Raw genomic sequence first — 21,192 nt, forward strand, 5'->3', positions numbered from 1 at the left:
ATACAAAGTATGTTCTCCAATCACAATGGAATGAAGTTAGCAATCAATGACAAAAACAAATGCGGGGAATGCACAGATAAGTCAAAATTAGACCACATACTAAGTAACCAGTGGGTCTAAGAAATCACAAGTGAAATTAGAAAATACTTGGAAATGAGGGGCACCTGGGGGGCTCAGTCAGTTAAGTGTCCAACTCTTGGTTTTGGCTCAGGTCATGATCTCATGGTTTGTGAGTTCGAGCCCCGCATCAGGCTCTGTACTGACAGTGCAGAGCCTGCTTGAGATTCTCTCTCTCCTTTTTTCTCTGCCTCTTCCATGCTCTCTTTCTCTCTCTCTCTCAAAATAAATAAATAAACTTTAAAAAATTTAGAAAATACATGGAAATGAATAAAAGTAAAGACATAACATGCCAAATCTTATGATATGTTAAATAACCACCCTTAGCATTTCTTAATTTCATTTTGGAGAATAAATGAGAAACCACAGTATTCTTTTTATAGTTTCAGGTCTTAGGCAGAAAGCCACAACAATTGCCCATATTGGTGCTCAATTAATATTTGTTGAATGAATAAATAAATCAATTGCATTCCAGGGGCAAGAAGATAAGCTAAGGAATCAGAAATCTCATGGTGGATCCCTAACTGACCTACATTTTTCCTCTGGCTTATTTTTTTGCAGAAGCCATTTATATTTTAAGAGCTTTTATAAATTCCCATCCTCTTCTCTCTCCTTTGCCTCTCCATTAGGCCTTCTGCCTTACTCTGTGGTTTAAATTTCCCACTCCAGCTCTTAGTGGATAAACTTTTTTTGTCCTGCTAGGAAGCTAGGGTTTGGCAGACTACTGCCTGGGGGCCAAATCCAGCCTACTACCTGTTTTTGTATGATCTGAGAGTTAAAAATAATTTTTTACATTTTTTACATAGTTGAAAAAAATCAAAAGAAGCATAATATTTCATGACACGTGAAAATAAGAAATTCAAATTTCAGTGTCCATAAATAAAATGTTATTAGAACACAGCCATGCCAGTTTGCTTGGTGTTGTCTAGGGCTGTGTTCACAACACAGTGGCAAAGTAGAATAGTTATGACAGGAAGCTTGTGGCTCACAAAGCCCCAAATATTTACAGTACTCTGTATCTCTTTACATAAAAGTTTGCTGACCCCTCTTCTAAGTTTTTGTACAAGCATACTCATGACCTGGTGTGCCTTTCCCCCCATCATGGGAAAGCCTTTTCCTCATTCAAAACCCTCTCTCTTCCATCCTTACCGGATTATCACAACTGATCCCATAATTCTTTTTACCATCTTTAGTTAATATAGCCCAAGACAGCTGTAATTAACTTGCAAATGTTAGATTTTAAAAACAGGTCTTGAATATGTGTTTACCGTCTTCTCTATTTCATTGTGAAGACTCCAAGGATGAGGCTGGTCCCTCTATGTCTTATATTCTCCTCTACATATGGAGAAGTGTTCAAGTTTTGTTATCGGACAGATCTAAGTTTGCATTGTGGTTCCACCATTGCTAGCTGAGCAAGTGATGTACGTCTCCTGAATCTCTCTACCTGCATTGGGCTGTTATGAGGATTAAGGAGATGATGTAGGGAAGGGCCCAAGACCCAGGAGGTGCTCCACAAACAATGGTAATTATCAGTAGATAATGTCTTTATTTATAATATGAAGGTACTACCTTTGCCTTTAATGAAACTCAGTAATGTAATGAGAATTGAAAGAAGTAGTAAGTAAGTGGAAATGGAAATGCATGGTTCGGTTGGAGCCCTGTAAAGATTAGCTGGAGACATTCAAGGCCTGAAATGAGATATTAGACCAAGGAGGCTTTGTTTAAAATTTAACAAACCCTTCTTGGTTACTTACTGAGCTCAGTACTGCCTAGGACAGGCCTCAGGTGGATGTGAGAGACGGAAGACCACATCTATTCTGGAAGAGATTCTTATCTCAATTGGGGAGCGGGAGGGAAACAGACGCTTTTACTCGTCCATAATATTTCTCTTCTCTCAGGATGGATGACTCAGAGTCAGCAATTCACATAAAAAGTATTGCACATGGAAAGTATTACTGCTCTTCTGTGGGGAAATAAGTCTCTAAGTGCAGCAATCTGAAATTAATAACTTTCTCTGTGGAAACTCTCTTTGACAACATCTCGAGATGAAGCCAAAGAGTGCAATTTTTATAGCCTTGGATTATCTTCTCTGTCTGCTTGGCTTGCAGCACGCATGGATCTGTGAGTCAGAAACTCAGAGTTTTCCCCTTCACTGTACAGTTTGCTTGCCAACTGGAGACCTTATACGGTGGTGACTCAGTTTCTCAATTTCCCAATTTACCCCTCCATTGAATCAACACAAATCATCTCCGTTTACTTCTCAAAAGCTCTTGGGGGAACTCGGAGGCAAAAAAAAAGACCAAGTCTTTACTGTTAACACAAAACACTTCGGTTCAGGATATCAGAAAAGGAGTCGGAAAGGGAGATTGGAGGCTGCAGATGAACTTTTTTTTCTTTCAAAAGAAAATATTCCAGTGAGAAAGCCCAGTATTTATATTATGTTCATATGCAGGGAGTGTACAGCTATTGAGGGAGAAAGTAATTTAGGAAAGAGGTAGACTGGAAGGGTAGCAACATCTTTTTCCACAAACGTCACAGCGCTGTACACCTGCGTAAAGATGGCAGCTGTTGCTCCAAACGCCATATGCGGCAGCACAGACATCTTTTTTATTCCCTCTTACACGTACATTGAGATAATCTGGGCAAAGAAATCTGGATTTCTACTTTCTCTTGGTGAGATTTCAATTCATTTGAAATTAGACATTTTTTTCCTTATATAAGACCACAAGATAGGGCATTATGTGTGGAATGATTGATGGTACCTTATTACATTTAAAGGTTGTTTTTCTGGATTAAAAACAAGGGACAGAATAAGAAGCGTGCCACTTTGAGACTCTCAGATTGGCAGGTTGCTGGATTTGTTTGCTCCCCCCAGGGTGTAAATATGTGAGCCTAACACTTGGGTATTGGGACAGATGTGTAGGAGTTTGGAAACTGGTAGAGAACTCAAAGTGAGGAAGATAAAAATCTAGAATTTTTATTGATTACAATCGGCTTGTATATGCAGAACCCTCAGGGTACGTTCAAATGCAGCTCTGGTTAAAAATATGTAGTTAATGGGGCGCCTGGGTGGCTCAGTCAGTTAAGCGTCTGACTTCGGCTCAGGTCACAATCTCGCGGTCAGTGAGTTCGAGCCCCGCGTCGGGCTCTGGGCTGATGGCTCAGAGCCTGGAGCCTGCTTCCGATTCTGTGTCTCCCTCTCTCTCTGCCCCTCCCCCGTTCATGCTCTGTCTCTCTCTGTCTCAAAAATAAATAAACGTTAAAAAAAATTAAAAAAAATATGTAGTTAACTAAACTTGAAAATCAGAAGCTAAAACAATGATCATCTTAATGCCAACCCTAGACTACTGACTTGGGAAGGCAATCAAGAAGAAATGGGAATTGCAACAAGCTTCAAAGATGCGGTTTTTTCTGTGTTGGACTCATGGGTAGAAGCAATTCCAGATGGCTGGGTGTGACAGAAACAGCAGACCTCAAATGCCTGGTATATAGCTATACTGTGGTAGGTGCTATAGGAGATAGAAAAATATTTAAAAGATACATACTTTCATCTTCACAGAGTTTATAATTTAGTTGCATGATAATGGTTAAGAACGCTGGTTTTACATTCCGGCTTTACCTCTCACTGGCTCTGTGTTCTTGGTTAAGATTTTTAAGCTCTTCAAGCATAATTTCCTCACCTGGAAAACACTGATAATTGTATCTCCTATATGGCAGTTCTGCCTGCTTCCTTTCAGTTCTTCCACTAGGCAAGCTCTCGTTCCCCTCACTGCCTTTGCAAATATACCTGTTACCTGGAAAGCTCTCTGCATGGCTGAATCTTTAGAGTTTGGCCATTCGTGTCACCTCCTCAGAGCGCTCTGGTTCAGAAAAATAGCATGTCTATGTCCACAGATGAGGCTGTCAAAATACTAAAGGACTGAATAAAAATGAGTATGCTATTATTATCATCTACCCTAAACTAGGCTTTGTTTGAAATCTAAAGCGTTCTGGAGGATGTTGGGTCAGAAAACTTTTCTGTAACGGGCTAGATGGCACGTAATTTAGGGTTTGCAAGGCACTCAACAAATGGGAGTGGCTGTGTTCCAATAAAACTTAACTGATGGACAATGAAATTTGAATTTCTTATACTTTCTACCGACACTGGACCGGATTTGGCCTCTGCCCCGCGGTTGACAGACCCCTGATCTACGAAAATGGCAGACAAGAAGGGAGTTGGAAAAGAACGGAGATTGCACAACAGGCATCAGGGATCAGACCGCTGCTGTGCCAGACTCTCAACCTCCTCGAGCGCCAATGACTTCTTAAACGGGGCTGTGGCCCCCATGTCGGGGTGTGAGATGAGGGTTAGATGAGAACACACAGGCGAATCTCAAAGCTCACACGAGGTGCTCCTCGGTGAATAATTCCTTTTCAGCGGCTACGCCTCGGACGCTTCAGCCCCCCGGGCGCGGGAGGAGGGGCGGCCCCCACCCCGAGCGGCTGCTCGGCGGGACCAGGGCGGCGGCGCGGGGCGAGGCCGGGCCGGGCAGAGCGGCGCGGCGCGAGTCGGGGGCGGGGCGGCGGCGCCGCCGCGTCGTCGTCGTCCCCGCCTCCTCCCCAGGGGCCGCGTCGGAGCCTCCGCGACGGCGCTCACAACCCGAGGAGAGCGGCTTGCCTGGAAGCGGCGGCGGCCACCGAGACCTACCCGAGGCGCGACCCTCTCGGCCTCCACGCTCCCAGGCCGCTGTGCCCGCGTCCCTTGAGCTCGCTTGCTCACCTTTCTTCTCTGCGGCCAGCTGCGCCATGGCGTTGGCGTTGGCGGCGCTGGCGGCGGTGGAGCCGGCCTGCGGCAGCCGGTACCAGCAGGTGAGCGGCGCCGAATCCCTCCCCGGACCCCAGACCCAGGGCCCTGCCCGCCGGCCGCTTCAGGCCTCTCCGGCCCAGCCTGTGGCCGACGCGACGCCGCGGCTTGACAGGCCGCGCCGGGCCTGGGCGGGCCGGGCGCGCCCTGGGCTCGGATTCAAGGCTCTGGCCCATCCCTGGGCGACCTGGGGCGGCACTCGGGCTGTGGAAAACCTCTGCCCCGCAGCGTTTTCCGCAGTTCCCGCAGCGGGCGGGTCCCCGAGGACCCCGAGGGTCGGAGCCCGAGACCCTCGGGAGGCATCGGCCCGGGGGCATTCAGTGTTCCTTTTTCCACCTTTGGTTTGATGTCATTGGAAAGAAAAGAAAAGGAAAAAACAAAAAAAAACAAAAAAAAAAAAAAAACACGCCTGAGATGGAAAAGGAAACTAGGTGGAGAGAAAAGATTAAAATCGCTGCTACTGCGGCCGATAGCTCCCCGCAGCGAGATGCGATTGCTCAGGGTTTCAGAGCCTAGTCTGTGGAAACCCATCCCCCTCGTCTCTGTTTTAAGACAAAAGTCAAAAATGAGACGAGAGGCAAGTCCACAGTTTGCAGTAGATTTGGAAAAAGGCGATGTTTTTTTAGCTGGGGCCAGCCCCAAAATGTCGAGCTTCGTTGAATGCTGCAGGGCGTGTGCCTGGGTGTGTGTTTTAAAAGCTTGGAAATGACGTTTAAAGAGATTTAATAGCATGGCTGGGGAGGAAATGTATAGGGGATGATTGGAGTATTATCTGGGTCATAATTTATAAATTGAGGCCCTGGGGAAAAGAACTGCTTGTTTTACTCGCCTGTGTGTGTAGCTGGGTTCCCCTCGGAAATTCACAGTCTGCAGGGTTTTTAGTGGTATTTAACCTAATACTTCGTATTTGTGGAAATTAAGCCGGGTAGTAACTGATGTTGATTGGAACCTCAGATAACTGCTTGCATCTTGTCCTTTCAGATGTTTTTGGTATAATTTGCATACAGATGTCAGTCGTGCTTTTATGAAATTAAATGTCCTATCATTGATGATCTACAGTTTTGTATTTTAGAAATAAGGAGAACCGGTATGATTAAAACATCTAGATTAACCCAGTGCGGCCAGTTACCAGTTTGTTTTGCTGTCATCAGCCCTGTGTTGTAATTTCCTCCCTCCTCCAGCCGGACTCCTGAAATGACTGGTTAAGAATTTAGCTTCTTGGTTTCATAAACACGCCCAAACTGGCAGTGCAGTCTAGTCCTTCCATCTCTCACTGTCTGGGGTCTGGTACATGCTTTTTTGTATGACCTTGGGCATGGCTCTGGGTTCCTCCCTTTTTAATCAAATACAAGTGACAGTTGTCACTTAACTGTCACCACAGTGTTCAAAAAGCTCATGTACCCCACAGTGTGTTCTAATTCTTTTCATCCTGCCTTGGGTAAGGCAAACAAGCAAAAAGCTGTGTCTTTTCTTTGTACTGCCATCTTCTTGAGCCATTAGGTAATGCTGACATATTGCTGGAATACAAAAATTTTGCTGCTGGAGTATTAAAACTATGTATATATTTCTTGGTGTAGTACTTAATAGCTTTAAATAGGCAGAATTGAAGTATGCCAGGGACAGGCTGTCCTTATTTTATTTTTTAAAAATCATTATTTTGGAGAAATAACTTCCAAAAACAGCATGGACAAAGAAATAATCTTCTTAGAAAAATTGCAAAATATGAAAGTCAACCTCGTCTAAAAAACCCCACAATGAAACCTATACCCCATGGGTAACCAGAGTTAGTATTTTGATGTGTATCTTTGTGGACTTATAGGTATGTAAATATACACAAATATAAATCAGTATACATTTGTACAGATATGGAAAGCTAATATTGATTGAGCATTTACTTTGTGGCAATCACAGGACTAAGTGCTTTACATCCATTATTTCACTAATCCTCATAAAACCCCCATGAGGCAGTGTTTGGTATGATTGTATAGATGACAAAGTCAAGACTCCAAGAGGCTACTTAACTTGCTCAAGGTCACAGCTTCTAAGTAGTGATTACAAGGATAAATACACACTCACCTGCTTAAAACACAGGCTCACGTTCCAAATATAGGCATGTGCATTAGCAGATATATATGTGCCTATGTATTTTCTCATGTACCCATATGTGTATATATAGAGGTACATCTTTGCACACATGTACTGTTCTATGGGCCCCTGATTATACTTACACACATTTTGTGCATAGGTGCACATGTGTATGTTTACATACCGACTGTGCCCCTGTGTATCTTGTTCTGAGACACAAGTGCATTCACAGAGTTGCATATATGTGTCTATGTTCGAATTTATGTACAGAGGCACACAATACAGGTAATATAAGGTGGGTTAGTATTTTAATGCCTGCAAAGCATGTAATTATGGCTGTGCTATAGTTCAAGTCAGTTGCCTGTTGGTCACTAAGTATGTTCATAATTTTTTTCATTCACTGAAGTTTCTTTTATATACATCATCTGTTTTCCTTAGTATAAATTTTATTTGTGTTTTAATTTTTTCCTTAGTATAAGTTTTTAGAGGTGGAAATACTTCGTCAGAGAATATACATATTTAAAAGGCTTTTGCATTATAGAATGTTGGTGAATTGTCCAGGCAACTTGATAGGAGCATGATACTCTGGTTGTCACAAAAGGCCATTCTGACTTCTGCTTGATCTGGTTAATCAAATTGAGCTGGTCCTCTAGTAAAGTAAATGCAGTGGAAGACTGTAAAATTCATTACTAAATACAAACACAGTTTTGCCTTTATGGTCTTTTTATCAGTAGGACACCATGTGCATAACTTGAACTTAGCATCATGATGCACAGAAAGTCTGAGCTCATAGTTTCCCTGTGACTTTTTTTTTTTTTTTCCCTTTTTGCATTTTGGAACAGATTGTATATCCAAACATTCAGAAGCACTGTTTCAGAGGGTCTAGGTAAGCCTGAGAAACTTGTTATGTATTGCTCTCTCTGCAGACTTTTATTCCTGTTCATCCATTCTAAGACCTCTTGGCCTCACTAGAATGGATCTTTGCCTGTATCATGAATTTTGCCAGATACTTTCCTAAATGTTTTGAGATCTTTGAATTTGAATCTAATCTCAGGGTGCAACAATGACACTGCCATATAGGCCTAAAAATAGACTGTGGAATGTTTAGCTTTCGACTTCACTCATTGCCTGCTGCAGAAGTTGACCGCTTATAAGCATCACTAATAAGTTTGTATCGTCTGATGACACTGTAGAGCAGCTTTGGGAATGATACCTTTTTGGATAAATTCTTTCAGGATTGCGGAGGAAGGTTTTGAAAGATCACGGAAAGAATTTCATCTCTTCCAAGCCAAACCATATTTATGCTAACGTGTTAGATGAAGTCACGATCCTGGAGGAAGGGTGAAAAGTGCCCCTGTGGTTTTATTTTTTTATTTTCAGAAGTCACAATTATATCTTGGAATGCCTCTTAGGATGTTATGTCCAGATTTTAAGGTTATTTTGCTGTCTTGGTGGCCTATATGGCCAATGATCAAAGAAAACTTTTCCAAAACTTTTGAGAAGATGGGTAGAGTTGTTTCCATAGTACCTATACCATTTTACATTCCCACCAGCAGTGTGTGAGAGTTCCAATTATTTTTTGGGGCGGTGTGGCAGTGTTCCAATTTTTAACATCTTCCCCAATACTTGTTATTTTATTTTTTTGATAAAGCTATCTTAATGGGCATGAAGTTTTATTTTTTGATTTACATTTCCCTAATGATTAGTGATATTGAGGATTTTGTGCTTATTGGCCATTTGTATGCCTTTGGAGAAATGTATATTCCATTTTTGAATTGGGTTGTTTGCTTTTTGTTGAGTTGTAGTAGAGTCATTTCTTAATAATATTTACATTTTCAACTTTTTACCATGAAAATTCCAAACATACTAAAATATGGTGTAATAAATCTGTTGTACTCATCACTCAGCTTCAGCATTGATCAGCAAATGGGTAATATTGTTTCATTTATACTCCCCACCATTATTTTGAAGCAAATCCTAGAATGGATGTCATTACATCCATAAATTTTTTTTTGTAACTCTAAAAGATGTAAGCAGATAGTATCCCATGAGAAATATATCATGAGGGCACTTTTGCAATTTATTATGAATATGGAAACAGGATTTGTGAGTGTCAGGAGCTGTAGATTATAACTATGATTGGTATTTGACTCCCTCTTGGTAAGCAGTGAGTGTTTTTTGTGTAGCAGCGATGATTCTTGCTGATCCCTTGTTATTTTCTTGTCTGGTCCTACTGGTGACCACTTCTTAGGGGAGATTTAACCAAGGCAGGTTTAACCAGATTTAACCAGATTTAAACAAGGCAGAACTCCCTGGTTTGGGTAGGGACTAAGGCCCAATTGAGGAAATCCTGGCATCATCTCAACTGATGCCACCGGCTGGTTTGCCTGAACATAACTTCACATTACTTTATGCTAGACACCCATGTATCATGTTACCTGACATAACATTGTATTATGAAATAAATCCTATGAGAGTGACTTTGTATTCTTACTAATTAAAAAAAAAAAAAAAAAAGAAGGCCTGAAGAGGTTCAGGTGCCATCTTCTGATTTATTTGTTCTTAGGGCTTTAAAATAATTGCTTTGGTTTCTTAATAATTTATTCTTACATTGTCTTTGAACAAGTACAACTGTTTAGTGGAATCATATACTTGTAGTAGTCGATGGTGCCTGTTTAGATAAAGCAGCTTCTAACACTTTAATTAGAGATTGATGTTGATAACCAGCCTGATGATCTTATCTTTATTCTCAGATCATTTTTGCCACTATAGGCAATTGCTAAATATCACGTATTAAATTTGTTGAGCTTTACATACTCCAGTTGCTACTGTTTCTAGTAGCTATCTAGATAGAAATGCAGTTATGGGTTGTTGCCTTCACCAAGTATAGTAATAAAGTGAGTGTTATTAGACATCATGTAGCACATCCTGCTGTAAAAATTAGGATGACTCATTTTTTTTTTTTGAATAACACAATTTATATTAAAAGTTATAAGTACTGGGTCTAAATACTGATCAATTTCAGAATGTTTCAGGTGAAATATTTTCTTACTGATTAAAGCAATTTCTTTCACATGTGTGAATATATATATATACATATATATACACATATACATATATATATACGTATGTATTGTGTGTGTGTGGATGTATTTTTTTATCCCCCTTAGCAATATTGACAGTTTTTCTTTTAAATTCATATATTATAGTAATATCAGTTACTAGTTAATGAGCTGCTTGAATAGGATTTGGAGGTTTTTCTGGAAATTGGATGGTTTATGAACAGAAATATAAGAGCTTAGGGAATGGCTTCTGTTTAATAACACTTTGATTTTATTTATTATTCCGTGCTTAAGTGTGTCATTTAAAATTAAACATTTGTTAGGGTGTCTGGGTGGCTCAGTCAGTTAAGTGTCTGACTTCAGCTCAGGTCATGATCTCATGGCTGATGATCTCAAGCCCCGCATCGGATTCTGTGCTAACAGGTCAGAGCCTGGAGCCTGCTTCAGATTCTGTGTCTCCCTGTCTCTTTGCCCCTCCCCTGCTCATGCTGTCTCTTTCTCTCAAAAATAAGCATTAAAGAAGAAAAAAAATTAAACATTTGTTGTTATACAATGGTACACAGATACTCTTCGTATACTAGAGCCAGACAGAACACTTGTAAAGGAAAGCTTGATTTCCCGGTGTAACTGCCCCTCAAGTTTGTGTGCATTCTTCAGGCTTTACAAATTTTTTCCCCAGGCCTGGGTGGCTCGGTTGGTTAAGCGTCCAACTTTAGCTTAGGTCGAGATCTTATAGTTTGTGGGTTTGAGCCCTGCATTGGGCTCTGCACAAACAGCTCAGAGCCTGGAGCCTGCTTGGGATTGTCTCCCTCTCTCTCCCTGTCCCTCTCGTGCTTGTGTGTGCTCTCTCTCTCAAAAATAAATAAATATTAAAAAAAATGTCCCTTTTCCTTTTTTTTTTTTTAAAGTAGGCTCCATGCCCAACGTGGGGCTTGAACTCACGACGCTGAGATGAAGACCTGAGCTGAGATCAAGAGTCAGACACTTAACTGACTGAACCACCCAGATGCCCCTTCCCTTTACTTTTTAAAATAAGTCTTTAAAACATTTTTTTAAAATAAACTTTAATTTTTGAAACATTTTTAGATTTTTCAAAAACATTGAGAAGATAACAGTTTTCATGTACCCCAGAACCAGTTTTCCCTATTAACATCATTTATTAGCATAGTATGTTTATGACATTAACGAGCCAATACGGAAACATTATTATTAATTAAAATCCATTCTTTATTCAGATTTTCATTTTTTAATCTTTTTATGTTCCACAGTACCATACAGGTTACCACTTTACATTTGGTCGTCATGTTACCTAAGGATCCTCTTGGTTGTGATGGTTTCTCAAATTTGCCTTGTTTTTGATGACCTTGACAGTTTTGAGGAGTTTGAATCAGGTGTTTGTAGACTGTCCCTCAAATTATTTTTTTTTTTTGCAGTTTTATTGATAAATAATTGACATACATCACTGTATAAGATTAAGGTGTACAGCACGGTGGTTTTATTTACATATATTTTGAAGCAGTTACAATAGGTTTACCTAACGTCCATCTGCTTATGTAGTCAATTGCATTTGTCTAAATCTTTTTTCATGATTAAATTGGGGTTGTGGGTTTTGGTGAGGAAGACCACAGATGTAAAGTGCCATTTCCATCATATCATATCAAGAATGCATACAACCAACATAACATTGTTGACGTTGACCTTGATCACCTGGCTCACGTGGTGTTTGTGAGATTTCTCTACTGTAAAATTACTCCCCCACTCCCTGCCTTTCATGCTGTGCTCTTTGTAAGGAAGTCGCAGTCTATGTACTATATGCACTTAAGGATTGAAGAGTTATGCTCCACCTTGTGGAGGGCAGAGTATTTGCATAAATTATTCAGAATTTTTCTGCGTGCAGCATTTATCTCTTTGTATTTATTTATTCATTGATATCAGTGTGGACTCGGTTATTTTATTCTTTGAGTTATAATCCAGTACTATTTTATGCCTCAGATTGTTGCACTTTTGGCCATTGGAACTCTTTCAGTTGGCACTTGTGTCCCTCTGACCTGGCTCCATCTTTTGGTTTTTTTAAGCACTTCCTTGCATTTGGCACCAGGATCATCATGTGTATTTCCTGTGCCACCCTAGAATCAGCCATTTCTCCAGGGAGCCCTGGCTCCTTTAATTGGAGAATGGTGTTAGAAACCAAGATCTGTGCTCATTGCTACTGGGCCCTTTCGGTTGACAGAGGAGAGAAATATATGTGTGTATACCTATCTGTATGCATTTCTATATGTAATCACCTGTATCTATGTTAAGCTAACCAAGTCTAACCCATTACTATGTGGATCACTCTAGCCTCCTGCCCTGGCCCCTCTGTAAATTCCCATTCAGTAGTGAGAAACCTTGCTCCCACTACCCGCCATCCATTTACTTAATTCTTTAATTCTAACATACGTGTGGAGTGGTGTCACAAATGTTAACCTATTCCTCTGTGGGAAACAGTTTTCTCAACTAGAGGACAGGGCATATGTACAGTTTCTTTGCTTTTAGGTTTGCAGACTACTCATTTCCAAAGTTGCTTAGGTCGTACCTTTCCCCTCATCTTTAGTGGGGTTGTTTCATACATTTATAATAGATTGTTAAGAAAAATGATAAGAGTGATTTCTTTTTTCCCCAAATTTTTGTTAATAATCATGTGCTTTTTATATTAAATTTTTTATACGTTTTGTTTTTGTTTTTTATTTTTTGTAATGTTTACCCATTTTTTTTTGAGAGAGAGAGAGACAGAGCACAGGCAGGGGAGGGGCAGAGAAAGAGGGAGACACAGAATCCAAAGCAGGCTCCAGGCTCTGAGCTGTCAGCACAGAGCACAACACGGGGCTTGAACTCATGAAGCATGAGATCGTGACCTAGGCCAGAGTTGGCCACTTAACAGACTGAGCCACCCAGGCACCCCAGTTTTATTTGTTTTTTTAAAGGTTTTATTTTTAAGGACTCTCTCCACCAGTGTGGAGCTCGAACTCATAAGCCCGAGATCAAGAGTCACATGCTCCACCGATTGAGCCAGGCGGTGCCCCAGTCATGTTTTGCTTGTAAAAAAATTGCTTTACAAACTAATTTGGAAATAGTTTCAACTTACAAGTTGCAAAAATAGTATAAAATAAAGACGTATATTTATTACTCACATTCATCTTAAGCATTAAGGTCTGATTAACAATGCATACAGTGCTGTAAAAACTGAAAGCACTGTAGGTAAAACCCAAGTCCCTTTAACCTCTACGGTCTTTTTTCTATAGAATTCTCTGCTTATTTTGCTTTTTTCTTTGTTACTAAATTGTTCTTAATTTATTTTGTCCTTGTTAAATTTAGATGAAATTTTGTGAACTAGGGAATCGGGAATACAGTGTTAGTATTTTGAAGCTTTCGTTTTAGGAGCTTTATGTTGTAGCATCCAAACTCTTCACATACCTCTGCGTTAATAAGCAGGTTTGTTGTTGTTGTTTTTCAGTAATCTTTATATCCAACATGGGGCTCGAACTCATGATCCCGAAGTCAAGAGCTCTACCAACTCAGCCAGCCAGGCACTCCAATAAGCAGTTTTTGAAGCTGGTCATGTAGACTTTATATCTGGAGGGTTCACTTTGGGCACTAAGTAGAGACTGGGTTAGGAGAACATAAAAGAACTTTATTAAAACATCTAATCAGTAATACTCCAGCTTCTATCATGAAGTAAGAGGTTGTGTGACTGTGGGTGAGGATTTTAACCTCTTATTCTAGCCTTATTTTGTGTTGTGTAAATTGAAGTAGTTGGACTATTATTATCACTTTGATTCCTTCCAGCTTTATAATTGATTGCTTTTGCATATAGGAGCTGGTGGCTTTGATCCAAAGAGACAGCATTCTATTGATGATTTAGCAAACGTCTTTTGTAATAATTATTAAAATTTTTTTTAATGTTTATTTATTTATTTTTGAGAGAGAGAGGGGGATGGTGGATCTGAAGCAGGCTCTGCACTGAGAGCAGAGAGCCCAATGTGGGGTTCGAACCCACGAAACGTGAGATCACGAACTGAGCCAAAGTTGGACGCATAACCGACCATGCCACCCAGGCGCCTCATGAATAATTATTTTTAAAAGTGATGTCAATAAATATAGATGGTGAGTTTATGCTAAAAGATAAAAGAAATTATACATTGTTTAAAAATATAGAAAATGTTATCTTAATAGTATATTTTAAAAACAGATGGGTCATTGAGTATAGAATACCATTTTGTAATTTTACAGTACTAGTCAAAGCATTCTGTTTGTAAATCTTTCCCTTCTGGTCAGCTTCAAATATTGTATGTCCCAGAAAATAATTAATAATGCTTTTAGAAATCATAACTAAAATTTTTTCAAATAAACTTTGGTTTTTAGAGCAATTTTAAGTTCACAGTAAAATCATCACTTGCTGTCACACAATTTTACTTCTTTGTGATAGAAGCTGGACTATTACTGATTAGATGGTTTTATTTTAAAGCTTTTATTTTATTTATTAAAACAATTTTTTAATGTTTATTTTTGAGAGAGAGAGAGAGAGAGAGGGAGGGAGAGAGAGAGAGAGAAGTGCAGAGAGAGAGGGAGACACAGAACCTGAAGCATACTCCAGGCTCTGGATTGTCAGCACAGAGCCCGCCATGGTGCCTGAACCCATCAATGGCAAGATCATGACCTGAGCCAAAGTCTGATGCTTAACTGACTGAGCCCCTCAGGGGCCCCTAAAGATTTTATTTTTAAGTAATCTCTGTACCTGATGTGGGACATGACCTCATAACCCTGAGATCACAGGTCATGTGCTCCACCAACTAAGCCAGCCAGGCACCCCTGATGAGATGTTTTAATAAAGTCTTTGTAAAAGTGAGAAGCTACTAATTTTAAAAGTTCTAGAGCTTTTTTTTTTTTTAAAGAAGTTGGCTCTTTGAGTTATAGTATTCTTTTTTTTTTTAACTTATTTTAATATTTATTTATTTTTGAGAAAGATAGAGTGCACAAGGAGGGGAGGGCAAGAGAGAGGGAGACATGGAATCCGAAACAGGCTCCAGCTCTGAGCTGTCAGCCAAGAGTCCAACGCGGAGCTCGAACTCACAAACTGTGAGATCATGACCTGAGCTGAAGTCAGACACTTAACCGTCTGAGCCACCCAGGTGCCCCGAGTTATAGTACTCTTATTCACTGCTTTTAGTAGTAGCATTTTCAGAAATTTTGAAATTGTCATGTTACTCTTGAAATAGGATAAGAAGAATGATTTGAGGGTAATCTGTAGCCTTGAGGATCTTACACGTGATTGATGGTTGATACTAGGTTGTTTTCAGCAGTTTTGTCCTTCTGTGACTGAATTGTCACAGATGGAGTATTTTAAGGTGTGGTTAAAATCAGTTCTACTCAGTCATGTATGTAGCAGCATTAATTGTCTTAAGCGTGTTGGCCGAGTTTTATTTCAGGTGGCTGAGTTAAGTGAGGTGATCACAGTTACTTGATATTGTGAGTTTCACAGCCATCTTGCCACCTTTCAGCTGTGACCAAAATGATCAGCTGAGTAGAAGGGGAGAAAGTTATGGGAGGTGTGAAAGGTAATCATTGGCTTATTATGTTAGCATCTACTATTATTTGGAAGGTTAAAATATCTTCATGTGTCAGGTTTAATGTAATCCAAATGCCATTTTAAGTTTGACTTCACATTTCAGTGAAAATATTTAAAGTAAGAATCTGTAATTGTGTTGAAAAGGATCTCAACAATTACCAGGCCATACCTTCTAATCCTGATTTTGTATTTCTCTTACCAGATTACTTTAATTATTATTTAATTGTCCCTGGTTAATGCTGTAGTTACTTCGAGAAATGAACTTTTTTTCCCTTTAAAAAAATGTACACTGGGTTTCAGATACTATAGTGATATTAGAAAAGGTTATTTAATGATGAAGAAAAATTCCACCATGCAGTGAATGAAAAGCTTATTCGATTATTTATATTCACCCAATGGCTAGAAGGATATTTGAAAGATGGGATTATTGTGGTTTTTATTTTCAATTTCTATATTTTTGCCTATTGAGTGACTAAAGAGAACGTATTATGGTATTGGTGTAATACTAATTACTTTAATTCAGAGAATGAGATAGCAGATGAAAGACATCATTTTAAGGTGGAAGAGTAGTACCTAGTACCTGGTTCTAGGTAGGAAGCTTCTGAGAAGGTGAAACGAGCCTGGCCTTGAAGGATGAGTAAGATGTAGATGGGGGAGACAAGTATTTGGGGGAAGGATGGAGTCTCATGACTTGTTTCCCATGGGGAACATGTTTCAGGTCTAGAGTGCATCACCCTCTGGTCTGGAGGCCTCCTCTTACCTAGCCCCCAGCTTAGTTTAGGTAGTCTGTCCAAAAGGGGGTTTGAGTACTCCTCCCAATAGGTTAGTTTCTCCTGAGCACAGTGAGAATCCCCTTTTGTGACACATTTTGTAATCATGTTTTATGTTTTAAACTTTTTTTTTTGTTTGTTTTCATATCAAAGTTATATATAGGTGTATAGGTTAGAGTAAAATAGATCTCATGTGCTTATTACTAAAAACAGTAGTCTCCTGTTTAGTTGCCTATGTCTTAACTCTTTTAACTGTTTCTTTTGCTGTTTTGCTATTATCCTTGTAGCTACATAACATTTTATAGTGTGCTACTTCTTGATTTTTCAGTTTTCAGTGTTTAAAAAAAATTTGACTTAACTGCTATGGGAGGTAAGGATTTATCTCTATTTTACCACCCTCCCACAGCTGCATGTACTCCTGCTTCCTTTCTTCTCACTTTTCTGATATAGTTGTGTCCATTATGTGGTTAGATCAATATTCAGCATTTACAGTAATTGAAAAAAATAAACACTGTTCAGGGCTGAAATATGTACTGTACTGTGGTTACTTGTCCTTGCCTGAATAGTACTTTATTTTCCCTGAAGTTAGTAATTATTTTGGGAGTGGGGGGATGGGTGAAATTGGTGATGGGGATTAAGGAGCATACTTGCTGGGATGAACACCCCAGGTCATGCATGGAAGTGCCGAATCACTACATTGTACCCCTGAAACTAATATAACACTGTATGTTAACTATACTAGAATTGAAATAAATTTTATAAAGTAATTACTTTTTTGTTTGCTCAATTTCTATGTACATATCAGAAATTGCTAATAGCACTAATTAATCCTCAGACTTTGACCTAATATTCTCCATAGGTTTTTTGTTTGTTTGTTTTTCTTTTTCTTTTTTGATATGTTCAAACATATCAGATATTTTATTGCTGTTGTTGAGGGTGGGGAGGTATCTTTTCTGGCCATTTGACCCATTCTGGAAGGTTGCTCCCAAGGTCCGCCGTTTCCTTGTTATCCTGGGGGTTTCCTTTCCCAGACTTTTTGATTGAAGCCCCTTTCCTTGATTCACTTCTTTCTTTCTCTCCATTTATTGCCTTATTTTCCTAGAACACAGCCTACAGTGTCTTTCTGAGGAAGAATGCATGGGAAGTTAACACCCCCTTCCTTTTTTTTTTTTTTTTTTTTTGACACTTTGCACATCCAAGGCTGTTTTATGTTGTTGTCACACTTAGACTTCTGGTCCAGAAACGTTTTCCTTTAGAATTTTGAAGGCATTTACTCTAGTGCCTTGTAAGTTCTGTTGCTGTTAGGAAGCCTGAAGCCACTTTTGATGTCTGATTCTTCAGATGTTGCCTACTTTCTCCAGCTCTCTGTCTCTTTCACCCTGGAAGCTTTTAAGAGCTTCTTTTTGTCCCCACTGCTCTTAAATTTCACTGTGTTGTACCTTGAGATCTACTTTTGTCCACTGTACCAGGCATTCAGAAGGCCCTTTTGGTCTGGAAGCTCATGTTTATCAGTTCTGGTAAATTTAAACAAGTTTTTTAGATTCTAACTCATTGCAGTATTTTTAATATCTGTTTTTTAAAATGATGTTTATTTATTTTGAGGGAGAAAGAGAGTCCCAAGTAGGCTCTGCACTGTCGGTGCAGAGCCTAATGCAAGGCCCAAACTTAGAAAGAACCGTGAGATCGTGACCTGAGCCGAGATCAAGAGTCAGACGCTCAACTGACTGAGCCACCCAGACACCTCAAAAAGCTCAGGATGTTTGATGGAGCTTCTTGTTGAATCTGACTAGACTGTTTCTTTGAGTGGACGTCTTTAGGTCTCTTCTTCTGGGCTGCTTAGTTTCCCCCAGAGAATAGGCCTGACTGCTAGTAAAAAGGGAACTGAGGGGCACCTGGGTGGCTCAGTTGGTTAAGCTTCAGTCTTCAGCTCAGGTCATGATCACACGGTTCGCGTTGGGCTCTGTGCTGACAGCTCAGAGCCTGGAGCCTGCTTTGGATTCTGTGTCTCCCTCTCTCTCTGCCCCTCCCCTGCTCATCTCTCTCTCTCTCTCTCTCTCTCTCTCTCTCTCTCAAAAATAAATAAACATTAAAAAAAAAAAAAAGAAGGGAGCTAAGTGGGGAGAAAGCTCGGAGATCTCAACACTTGGTACATAAATCTCTCAATCACTCTTTTCTGATATGCTACCCTTTCTCCCAAACTGTGTGTCTCCAGCCCAAAACTCTGTGCTTTTACACTGGTCAGAAAAAAAAAATCTCTAGTCTTCTAGTGGGGATCCTGGAACTGGATTCTGGGCTGAGTCTGTCACCTTTCTTTCTGCTTTTAAATCTCATTTTCATTCCTACTTCTACCAGTAACTGCTGCCACCAGTTCTTGAGCCTTTTGAGGATATAGTGCAAGACATGTCGCTCTTCTGCTTTCTGGTTTAGGATTCACTCCTCTTGGGTCCTCTTTGGTAGTTGTCACCTTTCCTCTTGCTTCTGGCTTTTGGGATTTTATTGCTGCTTCCTCTCCTGGTACTTGTCTCTATATATTTTTTTGACTTAAAATTAACAAAACTTTACTGACATTACATTAACATTTACATTTACTAAAGGATTATTTATGGAGTAAATGTGTGTGTTTAATCATTAAGTAGAATATTAAAATTGCAGTTACTTCTTTTGATGGTCTTTTCTTTGATGAACTGCATACTTAGGTTAAAAACAGCAGTCACATTCGCTGTTGTGTCCTTTACCCCACACCAATCATGGCCAGACTTGTTAACACATTGAGTGGTGTTACATTATTCTAGTAGTTAAAACACTTGCATGATGGAACTTTCTGGGATTATGAGGTGGAGGGAAAGATAGGAGATGCTTAATGCATCTCTCTGTCTTGGCTCTCATTGTTTTTGGAGGAAAAGGGGACCTCATGACCAAGCCTAAGTTTAGGCAGACTCTGTTGAACACCTTTTGCCATCCCTAACCTGTGCCCTAGCATGCTCTAGTCTAGGCATAATAATAATAATAATAATAATAATAATAATAATATAGTAAAAAGCAAGCATAGCTTTGGAACTCAGCCTGAGAGAGCTCTCGTTGCTCCTGGGGCCAGCAGGGCCAAGCAGGCTGTAGTCAGAGCTAGTGCCTGAGTTCTAGGCATGTCTGTCACTTTTAGTGTGTGGACATTTGACTTTACTGTCTTCTTAATGTAGAATATTCCATTTCTTGCTATGCCAGTTGTTTTCAGAAGAAAAAAACAGTCTAGGAATTAGTGTGATTAAAACACTAATTTTCTTTCACTTGTACCACAAACATTTATTGAATACCTGTTTGTACCTAGTACAGTATGCTGTTATAGGTGGAATACTAAATGTTACACATTTCTTATTTCTCAGGAGTTGAAGGTCGAAGATGCCAGTTTCTCCTTTGTGTTTCTTGCACTTTTGTTCCTATTTCTTTTTAAAATTGGTAATTATAGAATCACAATTTTCTTTTAATTTTTATTATGAAACACGGTACATACAAAAGGAATACATGTAACGCATAAGGTTATAAAGCCTGCAAATAAATCAAATACCTGTGAGTTGGCAGTCCTTTTTGGAAGGTTTTTTTGTGTGTGTGTCATACCTCCTTGCTTTTAGACTAGCCAGTAAGAGAGAATAACTTTTGTCTTTGTTGCTTTAGAAAGCCTGGTTTCTCATCAGTTTTCTCCGTGTTTTATGTGCTCCTGGTGCTAAGTAGTGATAGGGATGCTATCTGCTGCTGGTTACTCATGGACCTGTCATCACTGTCCCTTCCACAGTTCAGCACTCATCTGCATGTGGCTCCATGCCTCATCTGTACATTTATTTGGTGATTGTAAAGTAATGTGAATATTTTAGGTACATGTGAACTGGTCGGTTAAGAGGGCATTAAGATAAGCTGCCATTTCTTTAGGTAGATTTATGTTAAAACTACACCTCCATCCTGCTTTAGGTAACATGTGCTGATAAGGTACTTGTGATGTGCCACTCAGTGTTAAATGCTATGGTGAATATAGAGATAGACCATGCAGAGGTCCCTGTCTGTGTCATGGATACTTTGCTAGTCTCCTTTTCTCCCCTTCCTGAATTGTTATTGAAATATAATTTACATGCAGAAAAATGCACAGATCATAAATGCACAGCTTAGTGAATTTTCAGAAGTTGAACGTGCACTTTTAACTAGTACCCAGATCAAGAAATGACATTATCAGCACTCGAAAAGCCCCCTTCACGTACCTTTCCAGTTACCTTCTCTGCATTGACTGGCGTGTTAGATTTGCTTGGTTTTGATCTTTATTTAATATAATCATACAGTTAATGCTATTGTTTCTGGCTTCCTTTGCTCAACATTATTTTTGGGAGATTCACCCATGCATTGTATGTTGTCATAGTTTATTCACATGGCTGTGTAGTATTCCACTGTATGGAGATCCCACAATTTAGTTATCTATTCTGCTATTGATGGACATTTAATTTAGATAGTTAAATTAAAACAACAATAATGTTGTTTTAAACGTCCTGGTATGTCTTTTGGTGAACATATGTGTTTCTGTTAGATATATAACTAGAGTGGAATTGCTGGGTTGTAGAGTATATACAGATTCATCTTTATTTTTAAAAAAAATTTTTTTTTTTTTAACGTTTATTTATTTTTGAGACAGAGAGAGACAGAGCATGAACGGGGGAGGGGCAGAGAGAGAGGGAG

The 21,192-nt window shown here is 39.5% G+C and overlaps 1 protein-coding gene across 1 annotated transcript in view; it reads left to right on the plus strand.

Annotated features, from left to right (window-relative positions):
• Positions 1–4,697: 4,697 nt before the first annotated feature.
• The window catches only part of NDFIP1 (Nedd4 family interacting protein 1), a 55,914-nt gene continuing 39,419 nt past the window's right edge, over positions 4,698–21,192 (plus strand). Inside the window, exon 1 of the mRNA XM_042938070.1 lies at positions 4,698–4,965. Within this exon, the coding sequence (XP_042794004.1) occupies positions 4,903–4,965 (63 nt within the window). The 5' untranslated portion in view covers positions 4,698–4,902. The remainder of the gene's footprint in view (positions 4,966–21,192) is intronic.

Source organism: Panthera leo, chromosome A1, assembly GCF_018350215.1.
Source record: "Panthera leo isolate Ple1 chromosome A1, P.leo_Ple1_pat1.1, whole genome shotgun sequence".
NCBI lineage: Eukaryota > Metazoa > Chordata > Mammalia > Carnivora > Felidae > Panthera > Panthera leo.